Here is a 15,921-nt window from a genome sequence, read left to right on the forward strand (position 1 = left end):
TCCCTCCTCACCGCCACCCCCAGCAGAGAAGCGGACTTGACCAGACAAATCTCGATCACCGTTCCCAGCGTCTGAGTCCGCTAGTCACTGAACCCGCCGACCTAGCTGGCCCCGACCCCTTTCCTTCCCTCCCCTCCATCGACCGCAAGACCTGCATCCCTTCCGATTTGGTAGCCCGTTTTCTGTTGTGTTTATTCTCTCTCTCTCTCTCTCTCTCTCTCTCTCTCTCTCTCTCTCTCTCTCTCTCTCTCTCTCTCATCTTGTAGTCGTAGTAGTAGTAGTAGTAGTACCTGCACAGTATAAATTATGACAACTATGTTTTTATGCGATGCTGTAACCGCAACACAACTTTTGTATAGTGTAGTAGTAATAGTAGGAAGAGGAGGAGGAGCAGCAGCAGCAAGTTATGGCAGGAATGTACGTTGGTATGCGATGCTGCAACACAGCATTCGGGCACACACAAGACCCCTCGAGAATTTGGCAGCCACGCGCTTCGCCTCACTTTTCCTCAACGGGCGGTCCCATGGTGTAATGGTTAGCACTTTGGACTCTGAATCCAACAATCCGAGTTCGAGTCTCGGTGGGACCTCGAGCGGATATTTTTGTGACGGATATCTTGCGTTGGAGGTTGTGTTAATATGTTTTGGTAGCGGTGGTGAGGGTTGTCGTGAGTGGCATGTCCCGTCCTGTCTCTCTCCTAACGCCGGAAGCTTCTGGAATTGGTTACTCCTTTACGTGCTCCGAATATAGACTAATATATTTTTTTCTCTTGTCAGCATAGGTACGCATATTCCTAATCTCCTGTAACAGTAATGATCAGTGTGAATACAGGGTTAGCGCAGCGTCCCGTTCACTCTGACAAACCACTGCATATTGCCACCAGAACGAAACAAACTAAATGAAAAATATATATAGTCTGTCGTTAATCTCCCCTCCCTTCAATCTTCTAAACCAGCCTCCATAAGAGCATCGTCATCAATTATATACATCCTTACACAAATAGAAAAGAGAACAAATAAGAGAAAACAGGAATGCTGGTTTAACAAGTGTATCAGAAGGACCACTAGAGAACAAATAAACAAAAAAATAGATGATTGATCAAACAGGTGTCTCAGAAGGCCCAGGTAACAACAAGCAAGCGCCCATGACCCACACACACACACCTGGCGCGGAGAGAGAAGGAGGACGAGGAGGAGGAGCCAGAGGAGGCAGAAAAAGATGTTTATCAATTCGGTAGTGTTGCCGTCCCCTTGTTCCCTATCCTCGCCGCCTTCCTTCCTTCCCCCACCCACTTTATCTTCTAACCATAATCTTCCCTCCCTCCCTCCTCCTTCCTTCCGCCTCCTCCTCCTCCTGTGAACACCTGGCACGATTTTTTCACTCTACCTGGGTCAGAGCGAACCAGACCAAACCAGCTCAAACTCAAGAAGTGTATACCATTCCTGCCACTTAATTAAGACTACACCTGTTACTTCTACAATAATTGATCTACTTATAATTATCCTAAAACTACATCATTATTGTTATCATTATTGTTTTCGTGATCCTCCCATTCCTTCCATACTCAAAGCATCTACTCGTCTCCCTCCTTCCTTCCCTCCCCACCTCACGCCCAGTCCCTCCTCCAGTCTAAATAATACAAAGATCTTAAAATTATCCCACACTTCCAGAATTTTATCACTGCTTCCCCATTTGCCAGTTTCCAGCACTCTCTCTCTCTCTCTCTCTCTCTCTCTCTCTCTCTCTCTCTCTCTCTCTCTCTCTCTCTCTCTCTCTCTCTCTCTCTCTCTCTCTCTCTCTCTCTCTCTCTCTCTCTCTCTCTCTCTCTCTCTCCCATTTTCTCCCATTTCTCCAAGCATCTACCTCCCTCCTTCCCTCCCTCACAATATCTCCCTCCTTCAGCCTTAGTAATGCAACAATGTGTCTGCGTGTGTGTGACTTTGAAGAAACGTGAAACAGCAAATAGGGCGACCTTCGATCTACACTTCGTTATACAATGACAAACACAACAACGAGGAGGAGGAGGAGGAGAATCAGGTGAAGGAGGGAGGTTAAGGAGGAGGAGGAGGTGAAGGAGGGAGATTAGGAAAAGGAGAAGGGAGGTTCAGGAGAAGCCAACAAGGAGGAGGAGGTGAAGGGAGATTAAATAAGATGGAGGAGGGGGGAGAGGACTAAAAATACAAGAGAATGAAGGAATCTAGGAGGAGGAAAAGGAGGAGGAGGAGGAAGAGTAAGGTTAAGTAAGAGAGAGAAGGGGGGGAAAGAATGAGGAGGAAGAGAAGGAAGAAGATGTGAAGGAGAGAGGTTAAGTAAGAGAGAACGAAGCAAGCTAAAACATCATCAACGACAAGGAGGAGGAGAAAAATGAGGTGAAGGAGGAGGGAGGAAGAGGAGGAAAGTTGAAGGAGGCGACAAGGAGGTACGTACAGGAGGAGTAGGAGGAGGAGGAGGAGGCGATAGGAGCCACCGATAATCACTTGAGGAGGACCTACTTCATCGGCGGTCACTTTCTGCCAAACCTCCTTCAAGCGCGATGTCCGGCGTGATAACTAGCTCGGAGCTGAAGGAGTGTAGTGCTGGTCTTTACTGGTTATGGCGTGAGGGGGCTAACACATGTCCCTCCCCTCACGCCACCTCGGCCTCGGTAGCAATGCCCAAGATAGTGACGTAGCAAGCATAATTGAGGAAGGACTGATTGAAGGAGGGTGGTTGGGTTGTGTGTCCATTCCCCCTAACTCTTATCGGACAAGCTCCCAATTTTTGTGTTCTTCGTCTTCCTCCTCCTCCTCCTCCTCCTCCTCCTCCTCCTCTCTTTACTCTTCCTTCCTTATTCTCGTTCATGCCTTCCTTTTCCTCCCTTTCTTCCCTTTCCTTTTCCTTCATCAACCCTTCCTTCCTTCCTTTTCGTCCTCTCCTTCCCTTCCCTTGCCTCCTCCTCCTCCCTCTTTTTACCCTTTCCTTCCCTAATTTCGTCCCTCCCTTCCTTTCCTTTCCTTGCCTTGCTTTTTCCTCCTTTTCCTCCTCCTCCCTTCTTTCTTTATTCTCGTTCCTCCTTTCCTTTCCTTTCCTTTCCCTTCCCTTGCCTTCTTCTCCCCTCCTCCTTCCTTCCTTCTCTCCCTCCTCTCCTTTCCTTCCCCTTCCCCTCCTTTACATACTCAAGTCAAGGAAGTTTTGAGTTATGGAAAGGATGACTTCTGAGGTGGATTTATTTCAACCATCATCACGGTTCCCTTAATTTGTGTTGCTATTTCCACTGATTTCTCTATATGTATGTCTGTTTGTCTCTCTCTCTCTCTCTCTCTCTCTCTCTCTCTCTCTCTCTCTCTCTCTCTCTCTCTCTCTCTCTCTCCCATCACACTTTCTCGCTACCAGTGCATGTTGTTCTATTAAACTTCGTCATCCTCCTCCTCGCCTTTATCTCCTCTCCTCCCACACACTCCAAGCGCAGTTACACAATCCCTGTATCGCGCATTAATAGGGAGACACATTTTCCTGCACACGAGGAACTACACGAAACTGGATGAGGGACGAGACTCTTTAGTGACGCCCCAAAATTTACTTCGATGCATGGCAATTACCCGCATTGTTCTTTTAAACGTTGCCTGAGGGACGTTCTTCGATGTGCTTGCTGCCGTGTCTGTGATTCAGTTAGGTTTCTCAGAGGGCCGTGCTCTTGAACATTTCGGCGCCCAAGCACACATATTTGACAAAGCTTTCGTATAGCAGTTTTGGGGCATATTTGTAGTTTGACCCTTCTTCTGTACCACGAACCTAAAAATCACTCATTAGAGCTCGACTGATCTTCTCGCCCTTTGGAAATAGTGATGTGAGGAGTATGGTGATCTTCTCGCCCTTTGGAAATAGTGATGTGAGGAGTATGGTGATCTTCTCGCCCTTTGGAAATAGTGATGTGAGGAGTATGGAAGCATCTGACTGACAATACCGACCTGCAACTCCGCATCTTCTTCCTCACCCTCCTCTCCCTATACCTTAAAAGACTCAACTATAACCAGACTTCCTCCCAGAGAGAAAAAATATCACGCCCCAGTTTCCGAAGGAGCGATAGCAGAGGCGCGCGTGCATGTGGCCGCAGCATGAGAGCAAGAAATTTAGGTTGGTGGCTTAATTCGAAATACAATGAGATAAAGGGTTACTGCCTAGCCTGACCAACCAACCACCCGCCCACCCCATTCCCCATCCTAACCCACCCCTCCTTTCCCTCTCCTTTTCCGCATTGCCCCACGACGACGAATCAACAATCAGAAAACAAAAACAAATAACAAAAAATGTTTACGCAACTTACTGCGCACATCAAACCAGCAGTGTGTGTGTGTGTGTGTGTGTGTGTGTGAGAGAGAGAGAGAGAGAGAGAGAGAGAGAGAGAGAGAGAGTCGTAGTAGTAGTAGTAGTAGTAGTAGTAGTAGTAGTAGTAGTAGTAGTAGTAGTAGAATTAGTAAACATAGTAGTAGCAAATGTAAATAATAATAATAATAATAATAATAATAATAATAATAATAATAATAATAATAATAATAATAATAATAATAATAATAATAATAATAATAATAATAATAATAATAATAATAATAATAATGGAAATAATAATGATGAGAAGAAGGAGAAAAAGAAAAAAGAAAAAAAAGAACAATAATAAATAAATAATAAAAAAATTAAAAAATAAAAAATAAAATAAAACAAAATCTTCACAACTCATCCAGCTATACTTATAAGCCACTAACATAACACACACACACACACACACACACACACACACACACACACACAAATTAACATAACCGCCACTAACCTAACCTAACACACACACACACACACACACACACACACACACACATATTATTAACACAGACAGAAACAAATTTACGTCCATTCGCAGGTAGGCAGCAAGGGCAGGGAGAAGAATCATTGTCCTGGTGAGCGGTAGCAGTCAGTCGGGCGGTCAACCATGAGTCAACCCCCTCACTCCATCCTGACCCCCGACGCAGCGCCTCCCACCCTCTCCCCTTCATCATCCAACCCACCGACCTCAGACCCAAAGACCTCCCCAGCCTCCCCGCCACCCACCACCTCCGCCGGCCAGTATATAAGGCCGGGCAGCGACCTATGCCAGTATCTTCCTGAGCCCAGAGCACGAGGCACCACAAGCACTTCACACCGCCAGCACAACACCTGTCTCTCAGCCCTTCCAGCACCAGCACCCAACCGGCATGTCCGCCACTCGTGTCACCCGAGCACTCTTCGCTGGGGCCGCTGCTTTAAGGGGCCCCGCCAGATTCCAGGTACTGCTTATAGGACTTTCTCTTTCTCTGTCTTTCTGTAAGGTTCTGTAGTGATAGGGTTGTCATATGTGTAGTCTGTCCAGTCATTTAGCCGCTCGCCCAGCACTAAGCCTCACTTGGCCCCTCGTTGGCACAGTGCTGCGCCGAATGTTATTTAATGTTAGGGATGAGTCATTCCCGCCTGCCTCTCATGCACTTCAGATGACAACTTTGTATGTGTTTAATCTGTTTTCTTTGGGAGAGTTGCATAGATATAGATATATGAGAGAGAGAGAGAGAGAGAGAGAGAGAGAGAGAGAGAGAGAGAGAGAGAGAGAGAGAGAGAGAGAGAGAGTGTGTGTGTTCCTCGGTCTAGACAACTGTTACCCTTTTCTCCCATCGTGAAGTAAAAGGCAAGCATGTCTCTACCTTGCCGATGTATGTAAGAAACCCTGGGACTCGAACCCTCCAGTGAAGTGCCTGATGCATGTTCTTCACAAACAGGCAAGGACGGAGACTCGTACAAGCACAAAGCTGCTCTAGTCGTGTAAGTTCCTGACTAACCCTTGACAATGTTCTGCTACCACAGGTATTGGTGAACACCAAGAAAGAAGACAATGGTGTGGCAAGACAGAAGACAGAACCTGCCACCACCAGGTTATATTTTAAACCATAATAATAATAACTTTAATGAATTGACTTTTCACAAATCATGAGCTCAAAAGTTCTTGTTTTTGTTAAACTCGGATGTCCATTAAGAGTACCTCTAATATTCACGTAACCTACTGAAGAAATCGCACGTTATGGCAACCTAGTCAAGCAAAACAACAAAAAACAAAAATTCATTCAGTTCAGAAAGTCATCACGCATTTCAGTGCTTGGAAGCAATGCAAGCCATGACGCCATCCTCATCAATATGAAAAAAAAAATTGTTCAGTGAAAAGCCATCTTTAAGCAAGCCGATGAATATTTGCATAAAAAAACACTGTAGGCTACTATCTGGTGCCTCACGTCATGCTAAAGATGTGCTGTCTCTCCCTGCCAGGTCCGCGGCTCCAGCAGCGGGTGCGCCTCCTGCACCTCGTGCGGCAAGAACGGCCAACGCGACCTCAGTCTCACCACCGCCGCCCGCCAGCTCGCGGTCCCGCAGCTGAGGAAGCCTCTGGGTGAGTAACCAGCCGGGCCAACACGGGCACCGCACCTCAGACCTGTAGTCACCTGGTTGGCTGCTGCCTTAGGCCCAACAACGCTGCTCGCCTTAGACTGAAAGTTAACAGCTTAGCTCATGGAAATTCTTTATTATTTATGTCATTTACTCACTCACAGTGTTCAATATAACACTGCGGTGGTGATCCGAGCAGCAGCTCAGGATAATCCATCGATAAGTAATCTCAAGTCACTCAGTGGAGTGAGAAAACTAATCTAATCGAGTCCCGCGGTGAGTGCCACGCAGCGGTATATTAACAGCAGCGTTGAGGCTCGGGACGTGGCAGCAGAGTGGCGGCACTCAGGCCAGTGGCCGCAGCCCGAGTGTCGGGCAGAGTGTAGGGTGGCCGCTTCTCAGGCCGGAGGCAGAGACTTATCAGCAACACACATCTTATCAGTAACATAACGTATAGTCAGATGCTACTACACTGGGGTACAATGACTAGTCGATTTAACCGAGTTAAAGATAGACACAAATCTTTTCACGGCGTCCCCCTCCCCACCCCAGATAGGAGCGTGGTGTGGGCGGAGCCGCGAGCGGACGAGATTCTGCAGGTGAAGTTCGGCGACGGTACGGACGGCCACCTGCCCTTCGTGTGGCTGCGGGACAACTGTCAGTGCCCGGAGTGCTTCAGCGAGCAGGCCCAGGGCAGGAAGTTGCTCTTCGATAGTTTCAACCTTGAAGCCCATCCCAAAACAGTCCAGGTAATGACGGCCCTTCCGTGCTGCGCGTGTGTGGACCTCCTATCTGTGTGACCTTGTCTAAACTTTACTTCCTAATATTCAACTGTGTGCCCATCTAAACCTTCCCCCATCAGTTACCTGCTTCCCTGCATCTTGAATGTTTATTGATCATTTTCCTCAATCTTCTTTCTTCGTGATGTGCCTGACCTCTTACCTCTGTTACCTACATGACCTTTCTTTGTGCATGTCAGTGACATTCTTCCCTTTCTAGTGATCCTTCCTCTGACCATGAGTGAAATGCTCGTACTGTGCCTCTCTGTGTGATAGTTTTGTGTGACCTAATACGACTTTCCTCACGGTCGCCTCCATGTGACCATTCCCCATGCAGCCACTATCACATATCTCCGGCTATCTTACCCGTGGCCTCTACTATTTATCTCATTTTTAAATTTGCTCGGCAGGAGACCCCCAAGGGACTCCTGGTGGTATGGAACGACGGCCACGAGAGTGAGTACTCCACCAAGTGGCTCCAGGACCGTGCCTTCACGCCCACCGCCCGCGCCGTACACAGAGAGAGATACGCCCTCAGGAGGGTAAGGACTTTACATTTTCAAACAACCGCATGGAGACACTTCTTCAAAATATGAATACTTTAATACCAACTTAGGTTGCTTTGACTTGGCTTGCCAAACACCGGCATGGATGATATACTTGGAATACTAATGACTCGTGAACAGGAGCCGTGGGGCGCCGAACACCGCCTCAAGAACTTCGACTACAATACACTGATGTCGGACGAGCACGAGCTGCTGGACTGGCTGCTGACCATGGAGCGGCAGGGCTCGGCCATGGTGAGGAACACGCCCAGGAAGGACGTGGCGGGGCCGGAGCTCATCGAACACATCGCCTTCGTCAAGCAGTCCCACTACGGGTGAGTGAGTGGCTCCCGCCGCCCGGAGCCGCGCGGCGGAAGCGCCCCAAGAACACTCGTACGAGTGTGTCTTGGCGGCTGGTGCAGCTCAGAACTTGAGAGGGCTAGGGGCAATTGCATTAGGTGTGGCTTAATACATCATGGGGCGTTCCAGGGGTTTACATTAGGTGTTGCATCACATGTTAGCGTCAGACCCTTGTGGCGACATATCCAAGTCCCTCCCTCCGCGGCGGCGACGCTAACAGTGTCGTGTGTCCACAGACCTCACTCGCCCGTCATCAACCGGCCCAACACCAACAACGTGGCCTTCACCAACGCCAAGCTCGGCATGCACAACGACCTGCCGCAGTACGAACACATGCCCGGGGTGAGTCCGCGTCGAGGGTGAGCTTGTCTGACATAATACCAATACCAACATCATCATCAACAGCAACAACAACACTAGTCATCGCCTCGGCATCGCCGCCGCTCACGCCCTCCCTCCCTTTCCCTCCATGCAGATCATCTTCATCCAGTGCGTGGAGCAGCATCCCGGCGCCGGCGGCGAGAGCGTCGTCACCGATGGACTGTTCGCCGCCGAGGAGCTGCGCAGAAACCACCCGGAGGACTTCCGCATCCTGGCCACCACCGACATGTACTTCTGGGACAAGGGCCACGCCAACTACAGCTGGGAGATGCCGGAGTTCCACAAGATCGCCAAGTTCCCGGTCATCAGGTGCGTGACGATCTTAATACTGCTTTTGATGATGCTTTTCTCACCTTATTAACGGAACCTGAACCTTTCCTCGCCATCCTTCACCGCCAGTGTTGGTGCTCACCAAACTCCCTCCCTCCCTTGTCCCTTCCTCAGTCAATAATAAAAATTAAATAGGTGGTGAGGATCTTCCCCGTTCGCAAACTTTGCTATCCGGCTGCACCCTCCCAGTACCAAGCCTCATAATATAAGCTTGTCTTGTCCCTCCTTCAATCAACGACAAAAACTAGAAGATGGAGAACTGTCCCTTGCTCAGTCCCTGATAACCCTGCGACGCTGTGCCTGAACCAACCCATTAAAAACTAATACTTTGCTCTCCTAAGACCTTTTCCCCTCCCTTTCTCCTGGTAAAGAGCACCAACGTGTTGCCAAGACCCCTCCTCCCTTGCCCCTTGTGAACCTGCCACTGCCTCCCCAGCACCAGTCCCCAGCTAACCCCTCCCCCCCCCCCCCCAGGGTGAACAGCAACAACGAGGTGGTGCAGATCGCCGTTAACAACGCCATCCGTGACTCCCACATGGACCTTCCCCCCCACAAGGTCAAGAAGTACTACGCCGCCTACAAGCGATTCCACGAGATTCTCTACGCCAACGCCATCACCTTCAAGATGGAGGCGGGTGAGTGGGGCGGGGAGGGGCAGGGAGTGAGGGGTCATGGATAGCAGGGTGGGTGGGGACTTTTTAGACTCAATGACTGAGGCCCAGGAAGGGGACCTGGTGGTGGTAGCAGAGTGGATGGGGACTGTTCCTGGCCGGGCGAGTTGCATCCACGCTGACCACCCTTTGTCGTGCCCGCAGGAGACATGATGACGCTGGACAACGTGCGGTGCCTTCACGGGCGGGAGGGCTACGAGGCCAACAGTGCTCGCCATATCGAGTCCTCCTACCTCGACTGGGACGAGGCGCGCTGCCGTCGACGCCGCCTGCAGGAGCAGTTTGGATCCTTCCGCTAAGACGAGGAGCTCCGGGGACCATAGATATATAGTTCTGCCATTTTCTCAGTCATATTTTTACCAACTAATGATAAAACTTTGTGAACAGTAGCATATAAGTCCTTGGGTACATTCAGCGCTGTGGAATTTCCAGAATCATATTTCACGTTGCATTTAACTAGAAAATACTGAAAAAACACTTGAGGATAATTTTTAAGATCCCGCTCATGATTTCTTATTGCTCATTTAATTCTTATACATCCTATTTTATCATACTGCGTAGGTATGCTAAGTATATACAGTTGAAAGTTCCTATCTAGATGTATGGTTAAGTTCCCAAGTGGTATTGTGTGTGTGTGTGTGTGTGTGTGTGTGAGGGTCCTTTCCCACCCAATAGATTATTTTTATAACAACATAACGAAGTATCTTGTTATAATTCCAGCGTATGCGAGTGTCATGCTGTTGTTTATGATTTATAGTCACTGATTCGTGTTCAGTTGATGACGATTGTATGATTTTCTAGTGAAATGGAGAGAAAAAGCAATTCTTCGTGTGTGTACGTATATATATTCGAAGAAAATATGTAACCAAATACGTATATATATATTTTGATAAATAAACTTTCTACGTCCAACAAACATTGATTCCTGCATACCACTTGTCTACAGAGAGAAATATAAGAAAATAAAAACAGAAACCAACAGCAGGAGGAATCATCGAGAGATAAGAGATTGATTAAATAAACAAACGCAAACAGACACCAAGAGAAATTATAAAGACAAACAGAAACAGGAATTATAGAGAAAAAAAGGAAAATACTAATGAAAGATCCAGAGACAAACAGACACACAGACGGACGGAACAAAGCAACACAGGGGCACGCAGCAACTTGACCACAATGGCACCCATACCACATAAAGTCCTAACCACCGAGGCAGTAACCAAATTCTCCAACATTTCGGCGCCCAAACTCACAGGAGTGTTGGGCAGGCATTTCCAGGGGTAGTTTTATGACCCTGCTAGTAGTCTAACCCTTCTTCTGTACTATGAGCCGAAGGAAACACTCATGAGAACCCGATTGGCCACCTTTTCGGCCTTTGGAAGTAATTGAAGTGGGAGGTGGAATCTCTGAGAATACCGATGTAGTGAGTTATGCCTAGACCACACCGGGCCGAGGAATGTGCCGTCGTGGGGAGGGGACCAAGCATACAGCATCGCCCCCTCTCCCCTTCCCTCCTTCCCATCTCCTGTCCTCTCCTCCGATCCTATCCTAGCTAATCCTTTGTACCCTTCTGCTATGCTTTGCTCTGCTCTGCTTTGATCTTTCCCCTCCTCCTCCTCCTCCTTCTCATTTGTCTCTTTCCTTCTACTCTCTCTCCCTCCTTCTAAATTCTCTTTCCTTCCATTCCCTCTCCTCCTCCTTTTCGCTTGCCTCTTCCTTTCCAATCCCTCCTCCTCAGCCCTCCTTCTCCTCCTTCCATTACCTAAAACACAATGCGGAGGGAACATACGGACATCCTAGCTTACGGAACAAAATGTACATCATCCTTCTGTGCAAAATAAAACTAACCAAGCAACCTTCAGCGCCTTCGTGATTCAGTGGTCAACGTGATTAGCTACGAATCCACGGGCCCGGGTTCGAATCCGGCCCGGGCAGTCGACGTACATCTCACCGAGCTGTTCATCCTTCCTTGCGGGCTGGTCGATAAATGGGCACCTGGGGAAACCTGGGGAAGGTAAAACTGTGGTAACCCGGATGTTAAACTGGTCTTTTGTCCCGGGAAAAATAAGTTCTTAATTTCTTACCCACCATAAGCTCGAAGGACCAAATGTGACGGAAATGTGCACCGCCGCCGCGCGCAGCTATATCGTATGCCCCCAACTTTACCTTTACCTATTTTAACATCCCTTTGCTCGATTCTCTCTCCTATCTACCTCCAAGATTTCTGGTGTCAGTAGTTTTAGTTACCGCTAAAATACGTGTATGTAAAGTCTGTAAAGGACGTGGGAACGATAAGGGAGAGACTGAGGGAAAATACACTAGGTCGGTAAAGTCACTCCTGCTATTCCGGATATCTTTGAAGTGCACAAAAGCGCACTCGCACCACAGTTACCTGGTCTGGCGGCGTGTTCAAGCTCGCTGAGGTGAGGAAGTCAGTGAGGGCAGCGTGACCGACAACAGCATGACAGCATCCTTGGCTAGTTAATTGTACTTCGTATACGTATAAGAGAGACAGACCTCGGAACACCTCGGAGCACATTGCGGATCTTTTGAAATTGAAGTACTAAGGTGTATTTCCATAGGTCAAAAAGGAGATGAAATGAGTTTTCAGGGTTTTTTTTTTTTTTTTTTTTTTTTCATGGTACAGAAAAAGGGTCATACTATATTCAGGGTCATAAAAGTACCTCTGGAAATGCCCAAAACCGCTACGACGAAAACTCTGTCAAGTGTGAGTGTGTATGGGGCGAAGCATTCGAGACTAAAGGCCCAGCACACTAACACAACGAATCCATCAACCACTCGCATTCTTCAAACTATTTCTCAGCCCCACGTTGTCAAAACACTCAACACACTCTACCAAGTATAACAAAACCTCAACATTTCCTCATAAACACCCGACTCACACACTTTTTCCTCTCACTTTTCCCCTCGTCTTGTTTCCTTCCTTCCCTTCCCTTCCTCCCTCCCGTCCCATCGCGATCCTCCTCCTCCTCTTCCTCCTCCTGCCTCGTCCACCTCGCTTCACCCTCTTCCCCTCCAGAGAGCGCCTTTATTTTGGGATTTTCTTCCTCGCTGCGCCTCACCCCGGGGCGACACAAAGTACTTCATCCGTCGCAGGAACAAAAAGTAAGTTTAAAATCCTAAGGTAAAAGTTGATCGTGAGGAGGGCGCAGGCGAAGAAAGAGGAGAAGGGAGAAGAGAAGGGAGGAAGCAGGGCGAGCAGGAGCAGGAGCAGGCAGCAGGACGCCCTCTCATAACACTTTGACAGCACAGCACCAAAACATTTCAGACACTATTTTTTCCGCTGTTCAGGAGTTCGTGAGGATACGGAGTCGAGGAGGGACACGTGCACGGTAAACTGGGTGACGGCTAAAGGTCCATATTCTTAAACATATCGCTCTCCCATTACGACGATTCCCTAAGGTCACAAGACAAGATTAATAACTGGGTTTTCATGGGTAGTGGTTTTTTTCTGTTCAAGACGCAGAAGGCCGAGTAAAACTATCACTAGCATCCAGAGCTGGGCACTTCCGTACCTCTGTCCGCACCTCCGCTCCTCCGGACCTGCGGACCTTTAAACGAGGTGCGGAGGTCCGAAGTGCGGAAAGTTTTTCAAAAGTGCGGAAGTAACAGGTGCGGAACGGCAGTATTTTAAGTCCGTACCTCCGCACCTGAGGTTTTCAAGGATAAAAAAAATGAAAACGACAAACAGTCCGCGCTCTGCAGTAATACTTCCGGTCTGTGTTGCATGTGTACTGAGGTATGATAATTATGATGAGTGTAAAAGTAGTTACTTTACTTCAGGTGGTGGAGATTCTATGCGTTAAAATGACAATAATGATAACAAAAATAATGGTAATAATAATAATAATAATAATAATGATAATAATGCTGCAGTATTGCCTTGTATTTCTTTTTTTTAAGGTACGGACTAGATTTTTCAGGCGCGCTTTAATAGTTTTGGGTACGGTACCGGAGGTGCGGTACCGGAACGAGTGAAAAATTTTTAGGCGCGGAAGTACAGGTACGGACTATATGTGTTTCGAGGTGCGGAGGAGCGGTACCGGACTACCCGATATCCAGTAACGCGCCCAGCTCTGCTAGCATCACAAAACAGGCCACAGAAATCCCAGCAACTTCTACGACGAGAGGCTTTTCAAACACGGGAACTGAGACGCTATGTTTAAAAATGTGGGATAATATGTATATGTGTGTTATGGAAGAGCTGCTTCATTGCGAGAAAAAGCATGCCCACGAAATACTCCCAACAAGAGCACACCATCGAAAGCACAAAATGATATATAAATAATGCTGAAGATGTAATGAGCATAGCTGGGCACGATAACAGAAAACCTTATTCCCGATAACCGATAACTGATAATGGAAAACCTTATCGGCGATAACCGATATTCGTTAACTGGAAACACAAATATAGGCGATAACCGATAACCGATACCCGATATTAATCCACAATTCCGATAGCGATAAGTCCGATAGGCGAAAATGATACTATATTATTTCCAATAAAAAAACATAGATGAATTCAAATTTTCATTACTTGTATTTTAGAAAACTTACAAAACCTGAAAACCACAAGTTGACACGTACCTATGGACGGTAATACTAGAAACGTCTGAACCGTGTTGTGTTATTTGGCGTCCCCACCGTCAAATATTGGCGCTTTTGTTTACAAACACTGGTCTCTCGTGAACTGTGCATGCTCAGACCAGCAAGCGTAGACCTGTACAATCTCACAAAGCTTTTTAACCGTAATTAAGAGTTGCTGGAAGGCTGAATCAGACATACAGTACCACTTCCACCATCCCCGCTGTTTCTAGAACGACACTCTGTGCGAGTTGTATTTATATGTACAGAGTGCCGTTTTAGAAACAGCGAGGATGGTGGTACTGTATGTCTTAATGTGTTAAAAAGCTTTGTGAGACTCTATAGGGCTACACTTACTGGTCTGAACATGCGTAGTTCACGAGAGACCAGTATTTGTAAACAAAAGCGCCAACATTTGACGATGGGACACCAACACACAACACCGGGTGCCTTCAATACCATGGCATGCTCACAAACGAATATGGAATATCAAATTTGAGGCAGTGAATAATAATTTTGGGGGGCAAAGTTAAATGATTTTTCTTTTTGATATATTGATTTTTGAGTCTTACATAAAAAAAAATAGCCTATAGTGTTTTAATGGTGATGATCAAAGTATGAAATATCTTCACCGAAGATATTTCATACCCCGAAGTTTTTTCATACAACACCGGGCGCCCGGGCCACGTGTAGGGAGGAGACAACGTTTTTTTTCTGAGTCGGAAAAAAGTAGCGATTATCGCCAGTTTGGTTACAAAAGTAACGAAGATACCGATATATATTTAAATAAGTAGCGGATGGCCGATAACCCGATTTTGTTATCAGCGATAAAGTATCGCGATAACTTATCGCGATAACGCCCAGCTATGGTAATGAGGTATGACCCAAAAATGATAATGGCCGTAGTTACCAGCTGATGAAAAGCAATAAAACAATAAATATACATATAAATGTTAGCAAACCACAGGGACAGTTCAAGTGTACGTGCATATAATAATAATAATAATAATAATAATAATAATAATAATAATAATAATAATAATAATAATAATAATAATAATAATAACAGGAAAAAGAAGAAGAACAAGAACAAGAACAAGAAGAACAAGAACAAGAAGAAAAGAAGTAGAACAACAACAACAACAACAACAACAAATGACCTCCCATCCGTACTCATCCAATTCCATTGCTAACCCTGGGAGAGGTCTTTTGATAAACCCCCTGACGCCAACTTGACAACACAAATACTCGGTCTATTACACTAACATGAAAAAAGACAACAGGAACACTCACCTATGCTGCAACCGACGGATTGTTGATCGGAGGGACAGGATCATGCAGGTAATCCTTGCTTTATATTTGCATCCGTCTCGTCCATCCTCGCTTAACTTTTGCATCCGTCTCGTCCCTCCCACATTTATTTACCTAAGTCTTTCCTCAGCTCTGAGACGTCACCATTTCCTTGCATTTTTCAGGCATGACAAACAGGATTCTGAAAAAGTGAGAGAAAAAAAAGGTTAATATGTACAGAAAGTTAAAATTCGAGAAAGAATCCTGACAACCTAACCTAACCTAAAGTACCTAACCTGACCTATCCTAACCTAAAGAACCTAACCTAATCTAACCTAACTAAATAAAAACAGAAGGGAATAAAAGAAATTGATAAAAGAGGTGAATGAGAAAAGAAGGAAATAAAAGAAGGGAATGAAATAAAGTGAATTAAAGTGAATAAAAGTGAATGAAAGTGAATAAAGTAAAGTGACGAGGAAGATCAGAAAGAGATACCTACGCTGCACTTTTTCAGACACGATA

At 46.6% G+C, this 15,921-nt stretch overlaps 1 protein-coding gene and 1 non-coding gene across 3 annotated transcripts; both read left to right on the plus strand.

Annotated features, from left to right (window-relative positions):
• The first annotated feature begins 517 nt into the window (after positions 1–517).
• On the plus strand, positions 518–589 carry Trnaq-cug (transfer RNA glutamine (anticodon CUG)). The gene has a single exon. It is a non-coding gene; the product is annotated as a tRNA-Gln (tRNA).
• A 4,359-nt stretch (positions 590–4,948) lies between these two features.
• LOC127007229 (gamma-butyrobetaine dioxygenase-like) lies at positions 4,949–10,418 on the plus strand. Of its 2 annotated transcripts, XM_050877941.1 has the most exons (10): positions 4,949–5,297; positions 5,866–5,933; positions 6,322–6,442; positions 6,991–7,187; positions 7,628–7,759; positions 7,904–8,097; positions 8,359–8,464; positions 8,598–8,812; positions 9,308–9,468; positions 9,649–10,418. In XM_050877941.1, the coding sequence occupies exons 1-10, from the start codon at positions 4,964–4,966 to the stop codon at positions 9,801–9,803; spliced, it is 1,683 nt and encodes a 560-aa protein (XP_050733898.1). In that variant the 5' UTR covers positions 4,949–4,963; the 3' UTR covers positions 9,804–10,418. The 2 variants fall into 2 exon arrangements, with proteins under 2 accessions (XP_050733898.1, XP_050733899.1); XM_050877942.1 differs by lacking the exon at positions 5,866–5,933 and having other exon boundaries at positions 5,121–5,297; positions 9,649–10,415.
• Positions 10,419–15,921: the final 5,503 nt, after the last annotated feature.

This window comes from Eriocheir sinensis, chromosome 35, assembly GCF_024679095.1.
Source record: "Eriocheir sinensis breed Jianghai 21 chromosome 35, ASM2467909v1, whole genome shotgun sequence".
NCBI classification, from domain to species: Eukaryota; Metazoa; Arthropoda; class Malacostraca; order Decapoda; family Varunidae; genus Eriocheir; species Eriocheir sinensis.